Here is an 18,219-nt window from a genome sequence, read left to right on the forward strand (position 1 = left end):
CCTTACAATTCAAGTTACTCTCTATTAGTTTACATAACCCAGATTTTCCTCAGAATAAAAATTTCTTAGGGCAAATGGACTATTTTCCTGTAGGCTTTAACCATTCAAACACCTGTCTGGAGCATGACTAAAAGGCTACAGAATAAAATAAAAATATTCTGGCTTGATGATTGAGTAGCAAGGATCAGGCCATCAGCGAACAGCATTACACTGTATCATTCCACGCCCCAGAAGTTACATAAAGTGGGATTACATGGCCAAGCACACAAGTAACATTTTATCACTTACCCTTTACACAAAAAGGTTGCTTTTGTGCTGGCTGGATAACGCTAACCATATGGACACTTGAAGAAACATAAGCCATTTTGTAGAAGATGACAGAAAACAAATCTTTCTGACAGGAACAAATACTCGATGCCCCACTAACTAAGAAGAATATGAAATAAAAGGCAAGGCACTTACTTCCATCTAGTGCTAAAAGCCTTGTAGGAAGTTCTAATTGGAAGAGCAAGTGGCTTCCCCTCTGCAAACACCTGACAAGTTACATACAAGTCAGAGCAAGTCTCTTGGTACAGTCCCGAGAACTTCAGCATTGGATCTTCTAGGAGAGCTTTGTAGCTTTTCTGCTCCCTTTTCCCTTCCAGACTTCCTCTAAGGGGGAGAGGGCAGAGGAGGAGCAAAAGAAGAAAACATATGTAAATTGTTACTTACTCTTTTTGTAGTAGAAATCCTATTACATTTTCATAGCTTAGTATTTATATTACCGAGCATCGAGGCTATTCTCAGTTTGCATTACTTTTGCATTACTGCTTGTAGTGAAATCCAAACACCAGAGAGGAACTCAGGATGTAAAATGCTGAGCAAACATGGAATGTATTGCAGTACTGATTTAGGCAGGGGTGAGGGGAAGCGCAGGGAAAGCAAGAATTACTTGTTTGTCTTTTAAACTGAGGTAATTTCTAGTACAACCAGTGGATTCTCATACAGACCTTAAGTAGGGCAACAATAAATGAGAAGACATACACTGCTATTATTAAACTAGACAAAACAAACATGAGATTACATGTACTCCAAACACTATTGGAAAAATAAAACCCAAAACAACTATGGTAAGTAAATTTTTAAGATCTATGGAATGTATGACTGGTTTTGGAACTCAAGCATCTCTCAAATCCACAAAAAAAAAAAGTCCACTTCAAATAAAATTTGGTCAGCACTTTGCACAATGTTACTGTTAAGAGGAATTGATGGAATTTCTCAGACTTCAGCTATACCATAATTAAAACAGTCATGCACATTAGATATGCACATGCACATTAGATATCTGTCTGTGGATGCACAAGTTAAAACAAAAAAAAATTTTAGGTGATGGTGATGGGAAAACATGTAAGATCAGTCCTCCACCAAACAAAAACCTATTTGCTTCCACAAAACCATTTCAGAGTAAATAAACAAATTACTTGTACGGAACTGGCACTGCACATTCTAAGGATGACATACACTTCTATGTGCTAAAACAAAAAAAAACCTACTAGCTTTAATTTTGTTTGGTGGAATGAATTATCAAAGAGGCCACACAAATCTGACTCCTGATGGCACAGAACAGTGTGGGCTAGCAGGGACCTTAAAGATCATCCAGTTCCAACCCTTGTCATGAGCGCTTCCACTCCTTCCACTATCATCACCTGTTCAGAAATTAAACAACCCTTAACAAGCTTCGCCAAGTTAGTTTGCCAGAAAAGTGCAAGATACTTGAATATTCCACCATTGGGTACACTACATTTGAGAGTCAGACACATCTCTCCTACTCCTAAAAACTTCTCACTGCTGTGATGAAGAAAAGTAACTTTAAAAAACAAACAAAAAATTGCATCACTGTGTGGAACTCCAGCTTCAACAAAAGTGCTTCCACGTGCTCACGCAGGAATATACTTACATGCTGCAGTACCTGGATCTTGCTACAGTAACATACCCCACTAAGACCACCATGCTTTCACAGGACCATGGAAACAAGCAGCAAGAGCGTCACCAGTTTATCTGCTCACAGGAGTGAGCTGTGACACAGGGGTGGCCCTCCAAATCTTGAAGCGAACTTACAGGAAAGAACTGGCAAGACTATTTACAGAAGCATGTAGTGACAGGGCAGGGGAGATGGCTTCAGACAGAGTAGATTTAGACTAATTAGAAACTAATTCTTTACTGTGACAGTGGTGATGCCCTGGCACAGGTTGCACAGAGCAGTTGTGGCTGCCCCATCCCTGGGAGCATCAAAGGTCAGGCTGGACGGGGCTGGGACCAACCTGGGAGAGTGGAACGTCCCTGTCCATGACAGGGGGTGTAACAGGATATGCTTTAAAGGTCCCTTGTAACACAAACCAATCTCAGATTCTCTGACAGGTGAGAGGCCACGGGAGCCTGCACTGACAATCGCTGCCTTGGAGCACCTGAGGACACGGCACATCTGACCCGCGTTCCCAGCACAGCTCCAGCCGGGCCTCTCGCTCGCCCCGTTCCGCCGCCTCCCCGCGGGCCGGGCCGCTGGCAGGGACCGGAGCTGAGCCGGCACTGCCCGGGCACCGCCGGGCAGCGGCACCAGCGCGCCGAGGGGCGGCCGGCCCGGCATCCCCCCAGGGCGGCAGCCACCGCTTCCCTCTGAACCCCAACGCCGCTCACTCACTCACATCTTCAGCTGCACGTTGATGTCCAGGTCACAGCTGTACACATAATAAAGCCTCTCGGTCTCGCCCATGGCCGCCGCCGCTGCTCCCCGCCCGCCCCCTCAGCGCCCGCGGGCAGCAGCAGCGGCCTCCCCAGCCGCGCTCCGGGCATGCGCTGCCGCCGCCATCTTGAGTAAGGGAGGAAGGAGCGGTGCCGGCCCTTGAGCAAAATGGCCGCCGGCCCGCGGTGTCCCCGCTCCCCCCGCGCCTCCCAGCCCGACATGGCGGCCGCGGCAGCAGCGGCGCGGTGGGGTTTGTGCCGCCTGGGGGCGGAGAGGGATGCAGCGCGGCAAGAGCCTCACAGAATCACAGAGTATCCTGAAGGGACCCACGAGGATCATCGAGTCCAGCTCCTAGCCCTGCACAGGATGCCCCAACTACACGGTAGTCCCCTCAGTCTCCTCCAGGCCTAACAAACCAAGTGATGTTTGCTACTGTTCCTAAGGCTTCACTTCCAGAACTTTCACGATCCTCATGGCCTCCTTTGGACCCGTATAGAATAGTTTGGCTTCGAAGTGAACTTAAAGCTCCTTTATTTCCAACCTCCTGCCATGGGCAGAGACACCTTCCTCTAGACCAGGGTTCTGCCCCCTAGACCAGGGCTCCCCCCATAGCTCAGAGCTTCATCCAACTATGCCATTATTTATGCATAGAAGTTCAGAGTTAATAACTTTTCCTGCAAAGCCCCCCATTATCATTAATTATGTAGTTTTCATAAAAGTTAAATAATCTCAGCTCAAGGAAAGGGTCTTCCCCAGGGCAGGGGTCACACAATGATCCTACATCTGGCACAGGCAGCCAGAAACTACCCACAACTTAAATATTGTAAAATAATATATGACTTAAAAAAAGAATTAGTGTTTCGAGAATTAATACAGATTGTTAGCACCTTTAAGTGACAAAAATACAGATACTACGTGCATAGAGTTATTATTATCTTACTTACTCTCTCTTGTGTAGGCAAAGCAGCCAGCACTGACAAACAGAAATTTTGTGTTTTATGATTCACCACAACTGCTGAACTTCTCTGAACTGCAGGAACAAAAATATAAAAAGTGCTATTTTGCTCTAGCTCACTGTACTTAAAACACTTTTGGTCCTGAGGAAACATCCAGACAGGTGCTCTCCCACAGCACAGCTCAGACTAAAAAAAAAGGTGTAATTGTCACCTGGAAACAGTGATTTCTTTTCCATTTTCACAGGAGAACAGGGTTAACAGGTGGACATGGAAGGATGTCTTAGCTAGTCCTCTTCTCTTGCAAGTCAGCAGCTGGGAGGGAAGAGGCCAAAGCAGGAAAGCAACTCTTCTTTGAAGAGAAGGACTTTACCACCTTACCACTTTTTTCCCCCTCAGGTGCTATGACCAGAAAGTATTTCCTTCCTTTTTCTCCAAAACAAATAGGACACTAGAGAAGTCCCTAACCCAGAACCTGTATCACTAAAATGAAGTCTTTGCTTTCCAGCACACCCATACTGGCATGTATCATGAGTGCAAAACATAATTTAAGTATAATTAAATTAATAAACTCCTCTGCACAATAAAGGTGATTTTTTTATCCATCTTTTCTATCTTAATTCTTCACTTTCTGGTTGCATTTACAGTTTCAGCAGTCCTGGCAGCTGCCATTTGTTGCCTGCCTCATAATTTTTGATGTCTTCTGTTTGTTTGTTACTTTGGTTCCATATATGTTTTTTTTTGCATAAAATCTGTGCTTTCTGTAACAGGAATAAACAAATATATTTTTCTCCTTGGGTATGAAGAAAAAGTAAAACATAAACCTGCAAAAGATTAAAAGACAAATAAATCTCACTGTTTTAAAGCTAAGCAATGTATGTCTGTGCACAAACACTAAGTACATTCATATGTGTGTACCTGTTTTACTATGATTTTTTTGTCAGGAAAAATTAGATTTTCAATTAATGAAATTAGTAGTATCAATTTAATAATCTCACACTCTATTGCACCACTATAGACACTTTCAGATAATTATTGAAGCTTTTTTTAAAGAGAAAAAAGAAAAGGAAAAAGCTAAGGGAAAAATTACAGAAGGCCTCTGAAAAAGGCATTAAAAAAGTTTCTTTCAGATTCCAGTGTGTCTAACTAGATAACTAAATTAGGGGAGGCAAAAGAAGAGAAAAATGTTTAGGAGAGACGTTTTTGACAATAAAATTGAAGAAAGATGCTATTTCAATCAGAAATGTCACTTTATACCATTTTCTGATATTAATAACCTTACATTTCTAAGTTCTCATATACTGCTACAGAGGCAGATAGGAAGAGTATTTTTCACCTTGAAGGGTCCTGAAGCACTTGGAGTGCACTTGGAAGCACTTGGCAGTGATGAACATCCAGGGCCACTGCTTGTGCTGTGACACGGTTCTGGCTGGAGGTGATGGGCATCTGAACTGCCACTAACCTACAGCCAGTGAAGCTGAATGGGGCCATTCCCTGTGGAGCAGATGAAGAGCTGGATAAGGACATTTTCCTGTTTTACTCTCTGCTGTCACTTCTGTGTGTCCTTCACTTGACATTTCTGGCAATATCTCTACTAAATGATAAAAGTATCCACCATGGGTTGTTGCCCCTGAGTCAAGTAGTTTGTGTGACTCACAGCTACCCTCTCTTCATCTGGCCCCTGCAGAGTGGTCTATCCATATCCCAACTGGTTGATCTCTTCTGTCTTGTAAGCTTCAGTGACCATTCCTGTGGCCAAAATATATTTATTTAAATTATTTATGTGTGTGTTTTCCAGCTCTAAGTGCAGACTGTGTAGCAGATTGTGCTGGCTCAGGTTTCCCAAAGAAGTTTTGGTTGTCCTGTCCCTGGAAATGTTCAAGGCCAGGTTGGATGGAGCTTGAAGCAGCCTGGTGCTTCAACTAGGGAAGTATCCCTGCCTATGGCAGAGGAGGAGGAGGTGGGAACTAGAGGATCCTTAAGATCCTCTCCAATCCAAACCATTCTGTGGTTCTATGATCATACAATATAAGGATTGTTTTACTGCCTGTGGGAAGGTTTTGTAGTGTGACACCTCAGGCACGTCATGAGAGCACTTTGTGGTGGCCTCTTGTTTCTGGTTTTGGCCTCTTGAAGTAGGGTAGGATAATTCCAAATGTTGCATTTCAAATGAGGCACATCTGTTCTTCTGTTGCTGATATATAGCAAACTCATAAGCAAACTCTCATGGCAACTCTGCTTGGGTTTTCTTCCTTAAGTAGACTAATAAATAGATACCACAACGGAGCCCAGGAGTGAACTAGTATGCAACTACATATATATTGATGGCAGGAACACATTCTTGAAGCAACCCCGAGTGCCAAGATTTCTGATGCTCCAAGTGCATTGTGAAATTCTGACCTTCATTGTGCCAACAGAAGAAGGAGCATCTGTCCCTTCTAGCTTGGGGTGAAGCTGAGAGTGACATGAGGGACTATGGGGAGTTACTGGTGGCCAGTCCCTCCTGCTTATGGCCTGTGACCCCATTTCAGGAAGTTCTGTGTCCAAGCAATGCCACAGAAATCAGTTTCCCGCTCTACCACAGCCCTGCATGACCCAGCCATGGACTTCGCTGAGCCAATTCCCACTCTTAGACTATTAATGTCCCATCCCCACAGAGATGCCTGATGCCCCAGTCTGGACTTGCTCTGGCAGCACTGCAAATCTTCCCTTTCTGGTGGATGCAGTGGGAAAGCCCCTGGCTTTCTTTCCCAGGACAGCCCAGAAACATGTTCTTGTAGTTCTCTAACATTTACCTGAGTGTTTGGTCTTGAAACACCAGTTTAACTCAGAATATGTAAGTGTTTAAAATTTCTTTGGAAAAAAGTACACCAAGAGGAATCTATTTTTTTCTCATGAAATCTATAAGTAACTGGCTAGCTACACCTAGATTTACTTATTTGCTGATATTATGCCATTCTTGTCATTGGGAAAAAATATAGCAAGCATGAGATTGACACTCTTCACTGCTCTGCTCATGCATTAGAATTTCCCCTACTCCTGTTCTGTTTTTCAGTCTAATAGTTTGTCAGCTCCCAGAAGTCTGATGAGGTGAAGCATTAAGAAAACAGTGGGAGCAATAGAGAGGTCTGCTGCTGACACAATTCTCTTTGGAGGGAAGAGAGCTATTTTTCTTGTTTTGAAGCAGAAGTGTCACTTGCAGTTCACATTAAACTAGTAGCCACAGAGAAATACGTAACCTTTCAATCCCACCAAGCAATATATGCCATCTTCCAGAAGACAACACTGATTCCTCATATGCCATCTATTTTCTGCTGGTGGGACTACCATGATACAGAAGAGGACTGATCAGATGTCCAGCCATGCCCCACATTGCTTTTAAAGACTTTTAGCGAAGTTGTTGTAAGTAGCTATGTTGTCAGACTTGTTTTATCTTTTCTGAATGTGGACATCTGTCCACTAAAATCTGGACCGAGACAACTAGGAACTATATATAACCCTTAGTGCATCTGTCAGACAATAATGACTTTCGCTCACTAATGAACTGGAACAAAACTGCCTTGGCAACTGCCTTTTCCCCTCTAGTAATATCCTGAGAAAGACTTTACATGCTGGGTGTACAGCAGAGAGAATTTCTGCTCATCAAATACCACAGCAGTGATCAGGTTTTCAAAACCACAGTGGAAGGGTGGTTAGCACATTGTATTTCCTTTAAAAATGGATAAGAATGGATTTTAGAAAAAACCACCCCTTACCTTCCCTTGATTTGTGGAATTTTACCTAATAAGTTTCACTTTCCACCTGATTTTATATCTTTCTGTTATTCCATGGCTAAGTAGTAACTTCTAACATATGCCCAGCCTATTCTCATTAAGTGACCCTATGAGTAAACAAACTCTCTTGTTTCCTCATCCTTCTGTCCAAAATCATTCCTTGTGCTCAAATGAACCAAGGACTAGCCAGCATTTCTTGTCTCTTCACCCACTCAGTCCCACCCTTTCCTATGACCAGCACCAGTTGTTCAGTTTGTCTCAGCAAGCTCCACTTTACAAGCTCCATTAAGACCACAAGATGGGTGTGCTAACTCCTGGTAAAAAAACAACTTTAAAAAAAACCAACACAACCATAGGGGTCTGTTTTCTCTGAACCCAATCCAGATTAGTGAATTTTAGGTAATTTTAGGGGCCCAAGCTTCACAGTCTTACCCTGCTCCTGGGATATTTGTCATACCAGTCAGTCAGCCCTGCCTCAGTTGCCATTGATAGAATTTAAAAATCAAAGAATCATTCAGGTTGGAAAAGACCTTTGATATCATCAAGTCCGACCATGAACCCAGAAGTGCCCAACTTTCTCCTAACCCATGTCTGCATGTACCACATCTCCATGTCTTTTAAAATCTCCCCACATATGAAATGATGAAATGATGGAGAAGACGGGCGAAAGTGTAATAATAAGTTACACTTGAAACTTGTGTTCTCCAGAGAATAGGTAGACATAAACAAGAGTATTATTAAATTAATTTTTGAAAATAGTGAAATATTTGTTCTAATCCATTAAAACAAGGTATGATTTTACCTTTTCTCAGTACCTTCAGGATTCATCACATCAGCTGAATATGAAGCACTGGACTTCCTTAAACATTTAATTTCTATTGATATTACAGCAAAGCTCTGGACTTCCTTTTTGTTATAGAATAAGCCTCTGAAATAATTCTCTTTGGAGGAGTCCCTGAACTCATTCATCTCTATATAACTTGAACTCAATATATTAAGTTGCACTAGGGAAGAGTTTGGCCCATTAACTTTAGTTTTCTAATGCTGTTTAGTCAATAAGCCATATAATTCCCAAAACAAAGAAGGGGAAGGAATAACAATAATAGGAAACATGAAGTGTCAACACCACCAATTCAGAAGGGGAAAAAAAAAAAGCTAAACACAAACCAGAATACTGAGTCAGATCATCACCTAGAGAACATCTGTGTAAATTCAGTGAAATCAAGTAAATTGTATTCAGTCATCTCAGATCAAGTCCTGTCATGTAGTTATGTAATTTTAGGGTTTTCAGTTCTTCCTCCCCTGCCCCCATCAAAAAATTTATTTTTAAAAAATCCCCAGTCTGCTAGATTTTGCAAGTTCAGTAGTCTGTTAACTGAGTAAGTAAAGATATAATGAAAACAGTAAGTGCTGAAACATCACACATGCAGTACATATCTCCAGCCAGTCCAATTTTATGCTGAGTTCCTGCTGCGATTCAAATCTTATGTCAAATTCATAAACTTGTTTTCTCCATTCTCCTCTCCTATCCTCGTGCCCCATCAATCAGAGCTTATACCTACACAAAAGTCTGATCCATCATTAAGGAGGCAGGTTACAGCCAAATGTAAATTTGCACTTAAAAAAAAAAAAAGAAAGAATAATACTCATGCTTCAGGGCAGGGTCACCCTCTGACCCTAGGCCATCTGCCTCTCAATCTGCAGAACACAGGCTAAAATAATGTGTCCGTCAAACAAACAGTAAACTTTTCTGCTTCTGCCTTTTTGAAGATTCTTGGAGTTGCTGCATCTGCCAGCTGACACTCTGTCTGACTTTTAAAATATGAAAATCTCCTCTATATGCATTGAGCTCAGTTTTCTACTTAGCATTTCAAGAGCCCTAAGGACCTCCACAGGAAAAAAAAAACCCAACATATTCTGAATTTTCAATTTTGATGACAATTTGCTTTCCCTGCAGGATGTGCAGAAACACCTTGAAAAATTTTTCAGCTGCTAAAGGAAGTGTTCTTTGCCGTGGGAATGAGGGCACATCACTTTCAAGTAACCTGGGAAAAACAAGTTTGACTTTGCACCCCATGCTTCCCCAAAGTAGCTGAACATCTCTTTTAGGTTATTCCAAATAAAAGGCAACAATAATAACAACTTAAAAAAAAAAAAAAGACATAGAATGCCACAAATACAGGTTTTGACCATACAGTAAAGAAAATTAAGTCTGTCCATCCGTCCATCCATCCATCCATCCATCCATCCATCCATCCATCCATCCATCCATCCAGTTGCAGAAGACTCCCATTTTCATAGCATCCAAATACAAATAAGGATTCAGGCCGTAAACAAAAGATTATTATTTTCTTTAAAATTAAATTGTTATGATGGGATACATAACTTTCCCTAGTCCGAGCTGATCTCCCCTTGGATTAGAGGCAAGGGAAGGAGACAGTAATATTTAAGAGCAATACAATCACGCTCACCTTCAGTAATTGTGTGAGGTCAGGATGTTCCAGTATTTGCAGTCCTGTTTGTCTCAGAGAGCTTGTAAAGGGAACCTAGATGATCTACTTGTATTAAACTCAGTTTTTATAAGCTAATATTAAATGGGGTGAATCCCTTTCTTTATCTGAGGTTTATGTATTTTCTCTGTAACTTCCACATCACTAAAGGGCACACTGGAAGTGTTAATTCTCCAAGCACCAGATGTGTACAATTTTTTCAGGGTATGTTGGATTTTGTATCTTCTGTGCCACAGATTTTGTATCATCTGTACTCAGGAGCTGGGAATATGAATCTCAATATTTTCTTCCCTGGCCAACATTAAGGACAAAACCATAATTGACCCTAAAGTGTTGTGGGGCTCCCTGCCCAGAAAACCCAAGGTTACAGAATTCACTGTATTTCATTGGTTGGGATGCTCAGTATTCAGCCTTCATTAGTTACCTACAGCCAGATGAACCACAAGCTGAGCTAGGAACAGGGTGGTAAGTTTTGATTTCAGGGCTTGTGTTCCAGCATTAGTCAGAACTTATCTTTAAGCCAGTCTTAGACACTGGGCTGATGACAGTTGGGGTTTTTGTTTGTTGGTTGGTGTGCTTGTTTGTTTATTTGTTTGACATTACAGTATTTTCATGTTTTACATAAACTAGATGAAGTGTATGAATTCTAACATAATTTAGCATTTCTGCTACTAATCCTGGTTTAGCTGTGATGCAGACAAATCTCGTATTAAGCAAAGAAGTTGTTGCATAAACACAGCAAATGATGCCTCTCTTCCTTTCAGTGGACTCAGAAATTCACACCAGAGCAGTCAGTTAGAATATTCAATTTATACTGCAGACTATTTAAATGTTTTAAAATGGGAGCATTCATTACAAATGCCTTCTCTAACCTTTTATTCAGGGTGAGATGCAAATAAAGCATTGACTGATAAAGGGAAACAGGAAAATGAATATGTATGTTCGCATAAGCTGTATTTCTTTGCTGCTGTGGAACAAATTTTGCTCTTAGTCCCATTTAAGCATCCACTGCTGATATCAGTGCAGTTATGAGCATGCAGCTGAGGCCAGGATAAATCCTTCCGTCCATCAATAATAAAGCCATATTTATTATGGATCCCATTTCTATGTGGAAGTGAAACAGGTCTTGATCTCAAGGGCAGGCTCTGCAGCATCACCTCTGCAGCCCTGTGACATGATATGGGTATAAGCCTCACTCCAGTGGGTGCTCATGTTGGCTACAAAGGGAAAAAAAGTACAACATGCCTCTGCAAAATCCTGGGGAACAGTCAGACACCAGCAATTAGAAACCTGTTATTTTCTTTTAAAAAGTATTTAATAATAAATAGAAGTGCTAAGCTCAAAAAAGCAAGTTGAAAATTCATAATCAATTTTGTTGTTGCCTTTCTTTCTTATTGGTAGGAAAAAATTACTCAGTTTTCTCCCACGTTCAGATAAGACTAGGCTTTTGCACTCTATTAACCCCAGGGACTAAAAGATAGACTGTTTTCTAACAGGTGAATTAGTGCTAGATAGCATTACCACAAATGCCAAGCCATTAAACATGTAATTGGATTTTTTTTTTTTTTGCTATCTTAACTTTTCTATGTTATAAAGGATCTTTACAAATTAATGACAGAATATGAAGCTGCCCTGAGAGCTATTTGCCCATTAAAAACAGGCATGAAAAACTCCTATCCCCATCACACAGAGAACTATCCCACCAATTTCCAATTACTTCTGCCACTGACAGTTCACTGGACTGTTAAGTTATATTCTGCACCATGCTGTTTAATATAGTTAAGTCAAGCAGGTATTTTCTGCTTTTCTTTTTTCTTTCTTCTTCTTATTTCTAATTTTTTGTCCCCTGATTGTGAAGCAATTAAGCAATGTCAATGAAAAAGCAGAATTCTAGATAGACACAGTTAATTTAAAGATGGATTCCTAGAAATCACTGAAGAAATGCTCCTAGCACCCTGGTCCAAAAATGTTTCTCTAAGTTTATTCAGGACCTCCAGTAAAAGCCTGTCCGATGTCATTTACAGACATACAGAGGCAAGAAGCTTTAGTAAAAAGCTAAGGAACTCACTTTCGTATAAGATAATGCCTATGATGATATTAGAGTTAATGGTGATAAGGAAAAGATTTCACTGTGTCTTTTTTTCCTTACATTTTATGAGAACCTTCAACTGAAAATACAGTGAAATATTAAAAAATGCCACTTATGTGAAGAGTTGTAAACAAAAAAAAAAAAAAAAAAGAAAAAAAAAGTAAGGCTTTAGAAGCTCTTTGATGGGAAAATCTACATGATGGTTGTGTTAGCTTTGCTATTAGGTGATCTAGTCCTTAAAAAGAGATGTTAATGATGTCACTGGAAGTTGGATATGGCAGTGAAGCACCCTTTGTCCACGGATAACTGCCTACTGGGGCAGTTGTGTTCTGTGTGTTGTGTATGGTTTCACTTCACAAACCTCACCTCCTTGATTTGCTTGTGATATATCCAATAAGGCATTTGCTCTTTGTAGGTTGGTGATTAAGTACCACACAATTCAGAAGATTGTTATATACAATTTCTTGATTTAAGTGGGATTTAAGGGAACGTTTAATAAATAAAAAATAATCCATCTCAGCATGGCCAAGAGTGAGATAGCCAAAATGTAAATGGACTTAATAGAAACATTGGGTCAAATGTGGACTTTCCTTCAAGTTGCTGGTAGGATTCCTTTTGAACCAGTTGATACCAGTTGATACTCCTAAGCTCATTGATGAGCTTAGGAGGAATTGTAACTTAGCCATTTCTGATTTAAAAAGAGAGATAATCAGTTATTACTAAGGAAGAGGAAAAACCTATGGTTCATAGTAGTTGTGTGATTTCTGTGAGTAATTTCAGTGACGCAGCTAGAGGAAAGACAAGTACAAAAATAAATATAACAGAAACTTACAGGCACTAATAGCTACAAAAAGACAAATCCAAGATGGAGTGGCTAGAGAAAAGAAGTATTAAAATTAACAGGGGAATATAGAACCTATTTTATATGGAGACTTTAAAAGAGACAGAACTTTAAAATAGAAGGGGCAAGAGCAAGGCAGGGGAGTAATATTAATACTGTATAATTACTTTTCCTAATGAGAACAAATGGTATTCAAGTTAAAGAAAAATAATGAAAAATGCAGATAGGTGCAGATAAGTTGCATATTTGGATGCAGCTGTCCTCTGGACAGAGAGTGCTGGGAACACCCACCTTCTGCTTTTAAGCATCCTCTTTGAGGATCACTGTGTATTTAAAGTATCTCCTTTATCACATAAACTCCATGTATATTTTTCAGTGCATCCTAAGAGGTGTCTTTTAATTCTGAACTCCAGCAGGTCTCTCAAATAGATTAATGCTGAGATATTGCTGGATAACATGGTGTTTGTAATGGAAACAGCAACTCATTCCACACTTACCAGATTTACAGGATGTTTAATTTGCCAGACTTTTTCTTTCTCCATCTTCAATTCTCTCACTGAAGTCTGGTTTGTTATTATCAAAATTTATTTTGGCTTTCTGATTTGGGGAATTTAATTTGGCCTATCCAACTGAATAGAAGAAATTAACTGATGCTTTAAGATGGTAAAATGTGTTTTCACCTCTTGCTGCTTTTTCTTTCCTTGTATGCTGTTTTCACTCCTTTGGCTTCAAAGATCTACAGGCAGATGTTAAGTTCAGGTATTCCTTCATTTTTTAGCCTTGTACTTATTTACACTAGTGTGATTACAAGGTGGAATGTATTACTAAACTTTGTAATCATTAGTGTGATTACAAGGCAGAATGGAAGATGATTTAACACCCCTTTTCAGGGTGTTTACCAAGACTAATAATTTCAGAGAATTACTGTTTTAAATGCCCATGCTTGGTTCAAACACTCCACTGCTACTCTGCAGCACTGTATACAAATAATATAATTTTATAATGAGTGGGAAACCTCCTGCTCCAACCTGTAAATTAATAGTTGAAATTTACTCTTGAGCAGACAGCTGATGTCTGGGCCAGTTCACACTTGGTATCACTTCAGGGCTTGTGTGAAATTCAGTCAGGCTATGGGCTTTGTGCTGGGTTTTTGAGCAAGGTTATTTTCACTCTGCAGTGAGCAAGTGCAGTCATATGTTTCAATAAGGGACTTATCCGTTGCATGTGAAAATGTTACTGCTAATTTTACACCTTGAAAACAAATCAGGGTTTCACAGTTTGAAAGCAGAAACCAACCAGCTATAAACTGTCAGATTGACTGTGATCTCAGAATTGAATAGGTCTATTTGTTCTAACAAACAGTTAGGCCATTAAATTGCAAAGTCTTTTCAGTGTTTGTCCAGGTAAATAAGGACACATCCAGATTGATTATCTGTTGTTTGGAGGTAATGATATCTAATAAACTATTCACTCTGGATAAAGTAACAGAAATGTGCTGTAGCCCACAGATGTGCTGTATCTTCCCCTGTAAAAGCAAGATTTCTCCACTAGCTGCCGTCCAGATCTCCACATTCCACCCTCCTGCCCTCCCCAGCCCTGCGGGCAAGATGCATTTGTCTGATGAAACAAATGTGCACATTTTTCTTGCTCCCATAACCCTATGTGATGCCCCTGCTTCTGATGGAGATTTCTCAGAAATCTGCATGCAGGTACATCTGAAACTCACAGAAAAAATACTTCAGGGACATTAAATTGGATCCTGTTCTTTCCAGTGTCATTATACTCATTTGAAAAAAGAATATCTGTCATCACAGATGTCAGATCTGCTAGTCGCCCAGGAATAAATCTTGTGGTCATGTCAAAATGTCTCCAGCAGAACTTCTAGGATGAAAATTCACAGCTCAACATTAGGCAGCAATTTATGATGTATGATACAAGCAGCATGAGCAGTATTCTATCAGGAAAAGGGGGATCTCTAAATTTTGTCAAATGGAAAGTAGTTAAATGGTGCCTTTCTCAGTTAGGAACTTAACTTACTTTTTTAACTGTCATATAAGAATTTTCCCTGTGCGCATATTCTTGGTAGCTCCAGTTAGACTATGACTATATACAAATATAGCTGGAAATCTACATTGTAGAGGAGAGGGCATAAGCAGCTGGGACTGAGAACCAGGGACAGAAATATTTTCCATCAGCAGCAGGACCTTCTTTATGGGATCCTGCTCCATCACTTGTGACAAACACCAAATTGAATGTTTGTGGGGACAAACTCAGAGAGGGTAATAACCCATGCTGAAGCAGTGTGAGAATGATAAATGTTTTATTGTCTTTATTTTTCTCACATCACTTGCCAGTTAGACTTACAAGGTAAAATTAGTAACCTTCTGTGGTGGAGTTTGTCTTGCCAAACTTTAGCTGACTGAAGTATTGAGTGGAATATTGTCTATAAATAAAACACTTGAATTTAGACACCTATAGATGTTTATGCCTAGGTTGGTGTTTAGGCTGTCCTTACAGCACTGCCTGTGGCTCCTGGGAAGCTATTGGAGCAGTCCTGGAGCCTGAAACAGCATAATCCCCTCACTCCATGAGCTGCACTGACTGATGGCTCTCACAGAACATCAGCAGAGGTGAAGCACATGTGGACTCAGCTCATCCTTCCTGATTCAGGCCCTTTGAGCTGCTGTGGCACCATCCTGCTCTGCTGCCAGTCAGTCAGAGAATCTCCTGAGGGGCTCTATTTTGAGGAGCTTGGCTATCACTAGAGGTCGATGTCAAGGAACCTGACCTGTATCAATAAGCATCTTCTGTAATCAGGAAGAAGACAGGTGTCTTAAACATTTTCATTTAATCTGTCATAAATATCTATTTTGGAATGAGAAAAAAATCTAATTTCTCCCATACCATTGTTTAAATGGGACTGAATTTGATTACTTAACAGACACTTGGAGCCTTGTGCTGGAAGAGAATAACATAGATTTGGTGAAAAAGAGGCAGTCACCTCTCCCTGTTTATGATATAACCTTGTTGATATAAGGGGAGCAGCACAATGGGTACATTTAACCAATGTCCACTGTCATAGAAAGCAAAATAACTAATTCAACAAGCGAATCAGGCTTATCTCTCAGTGATCATGTAACAGATGGCAGACAATATGGACAGGAGAACACACAAAGAGAGATATTAATATAAGATAGGCAGATAGATGGAGCAGTACTTTCAAAAATAATAAATGGCTCAAATTGAAGGCCAGTTCTCAAATGCATATTCAGAGACATATGTGTTGAACTCCTAATGGAAAAATCGTTAAAAAAAAAAAAAGGTAATGCAGGATCACGTGCTGACATTTATTTTCTCTCTGTAAAAAGAAAAAAAACACACATTTTTCTTGAGCCCTCTTTTCTCTGAAGTTGCTAAATATTGCAGTGGAACAGAGATGATGTAAGTAAAAAGACATGAAGATTTTCTTTCAAAAAAGGGAAAGAATAAATAGAAGAGAATTTCTTTTTATTTTATTTCAGAAAATGATAAGGCTATTTAATCCCTTAAAATACGCGGAAATCTGAATCCAAAGACCCTCCAAGGACAGAAATGCAAATATGTTTGTAACCACTAGATGGTACTTAAAGCACAGGATTGGAATGAGCTGCTCTGCTGTGAGATGTGTAGTGGAGGTATCTGTGTCAGAGGCTTAGCAAAGTCGAGGTTGGTTTTATTTTTCCATGTCCAGGAGGAAAGGGGGAGTGGGGGGTGGGAAAAGAAAACCCAAAACTAAATCTCTGCTGTGCCTTTTTTTGACTTAAAAAAGAAAAATGGACGTGGCAAAAGTGTTTCTGATTAGATTGGTACAAAAAGATGATGCATTCTTTCTGGATGAATCAGGAGATATGAGGTTCTGTCACTCTTTAGATATAGACCTGAAATACTAAGCTTAAATTTATAGCCTCTTGAAAGAGCCACAGGACTCTGTTTACTCATAGAGTAGAATTGGGTGCAGTTCCAGCAGTTCTTCTCTGTGATCAGTTACTTTATCACCTTGATCAGTCCAGAAGATACAATAACTCTCTTTTTTAATACACCCTCTACAGTAGATCCTTTATCAACCTGCTTTGGATTTAATCACACTTCTGGGTCAGGAATCCTCTCCCCATCTGTCTGTTTCACATACATGCAAACACATGCCTGCACAGCCATAAATGTCTGCATGTTACTTTTTGATTGTTTTTTGCAATTTTTACATTTTCTGGAGGAAAGGCTGGAAGAGATAGGGAGCAGGTCTAAAGAAGTGACAGCTCAATTGCAGCAGCTCTCTTTTCCCCATTCTAGTTTTCAGAAACAACAATCTATTTCCAAAAGTAACGAGTAGAGAAATTTCCAATTATAAGAATGATATTGTAGGGGCTACCTGGAAATTTAAGGGTGTACTAGGCTGCAGATTTTGGACCTTCAGTCTGACTTTTTAGGATGAACTCAAACCTGTTGTTCTATTTGTTCTGGGTAACCTCTCCCATTCGGACCCAGGCTCAGTAGTTTAATCTGGTGCTTTGGTTTGGCTTCATTCCTCACATAACTTTTTTACAGCAAAGAGTAGCACAGGAGAGGTCAGTGAGATTTTCGAGGAAATTGTGAATATCAAATGTCTCTCTGTGGTTCCTCTCGATGAGCACCCTGCTATGCAACAGGGAACATTTCTTCCTGACCTCTTCTGCCTATAAGCTCTCCCTGGGGGTTTGTGGATCAATACTGTTGCTCAATGTACATGAAAAGGTTAGGCTGATTCTTATTCTCTTAAAAAAAAAAAAAAAAAAAAAATACCACTAGGTCTTTTCTAAAAGTATCTAAAATAATTTGTTTCTAAGGTATTCTATGTCATTGAGCTCTAAACCCTCCAAATCTTTGTTTGGTGTCTCTGATTATTCAACAACAAAACCAAAAACCAAACAAACAGAAAAAAACACCCCAACAACAACAAAACCAAACTCAAACACTCATGTGATATCTTTATACAAACAACTGTGAATGACATTAAGGTTGGAAATATACATATAAAAAATGTTATAAAGTGTTAAATGATCCAGACAGTTAGTAGGAAATTACTTTTGTTACCTAGGCCTAATTTTTCCTTAGGAAAGGTCATTCTCTTTCTGCTGCTTCATATTTCTTTGCTTTTCCATGGCAAGCTTCCTCACAGAAAACCAACAGCTTTGGGCCAGATCTAAGACTCCTTAAGCACAGGACAAGTTCTCCTGGAGAACAAAATCCATTCATTAGTTTCATGGTAGCTGCTGTGAGCAGAAACATTTTTCAAAAAACCAAAGTTTCAGGAGTAACTCT

The 18,219-nt window shown here is 40.0% G+C and overlaps 1 protein-coding gene across 3 annotated transcripts in view; it reads right to left on the bottom strand.

Annotated features, from left to right (window-relative positions):
- PIK3C3 (phosphatidylinositol 3-kinase catalytic subunit type 3) overlaps window positions 1–2,857 on the bottom strand; it is a 71,137-nt gene extending 68,280 nt beyond the window's left edge. The window contains exons 1-2 of one of the 3 annotated variants that reach the window (XM_041711031.2): window positions 2,682–2,857; window positions 463–651 (exon numbers count right to left, since the gene is read on the bottom strand). In XM_041711031.2, coding sequence (XP_041566965.1) covers window positions 463–651; window positions 2,682–2,749 — 257 coding nt within the window. In that variant the 5' untranslated portion in view covers window positions 2,750–2,857. Of the gene's footprint in view, window positions 1–462; window positions 652–2,677 lie in introns of all 3 variants that reach the window. The other 2 variants (XM_041711032.2, XM_041711033.2) reach the window with 2 other exon arrangements.
- Window positions 2,858–18,219: the final 15,362 nt, after the last annotated feature.

Source organism: Taeniopygia guttata, chromosome Z (assembly GCF_048771995.1).
Source record: "Taeniopygia guttata chromosome Z, bTaeGut7.mat, whole genome shotgun sequence".
In the NCBI taxonomy this organism is placed as follows: Eukaryota; Metazoa; Chordata; class Aves; order Passeriformes; family Estrildidae; genus Taeniopygia; species Taeniopygia guttata.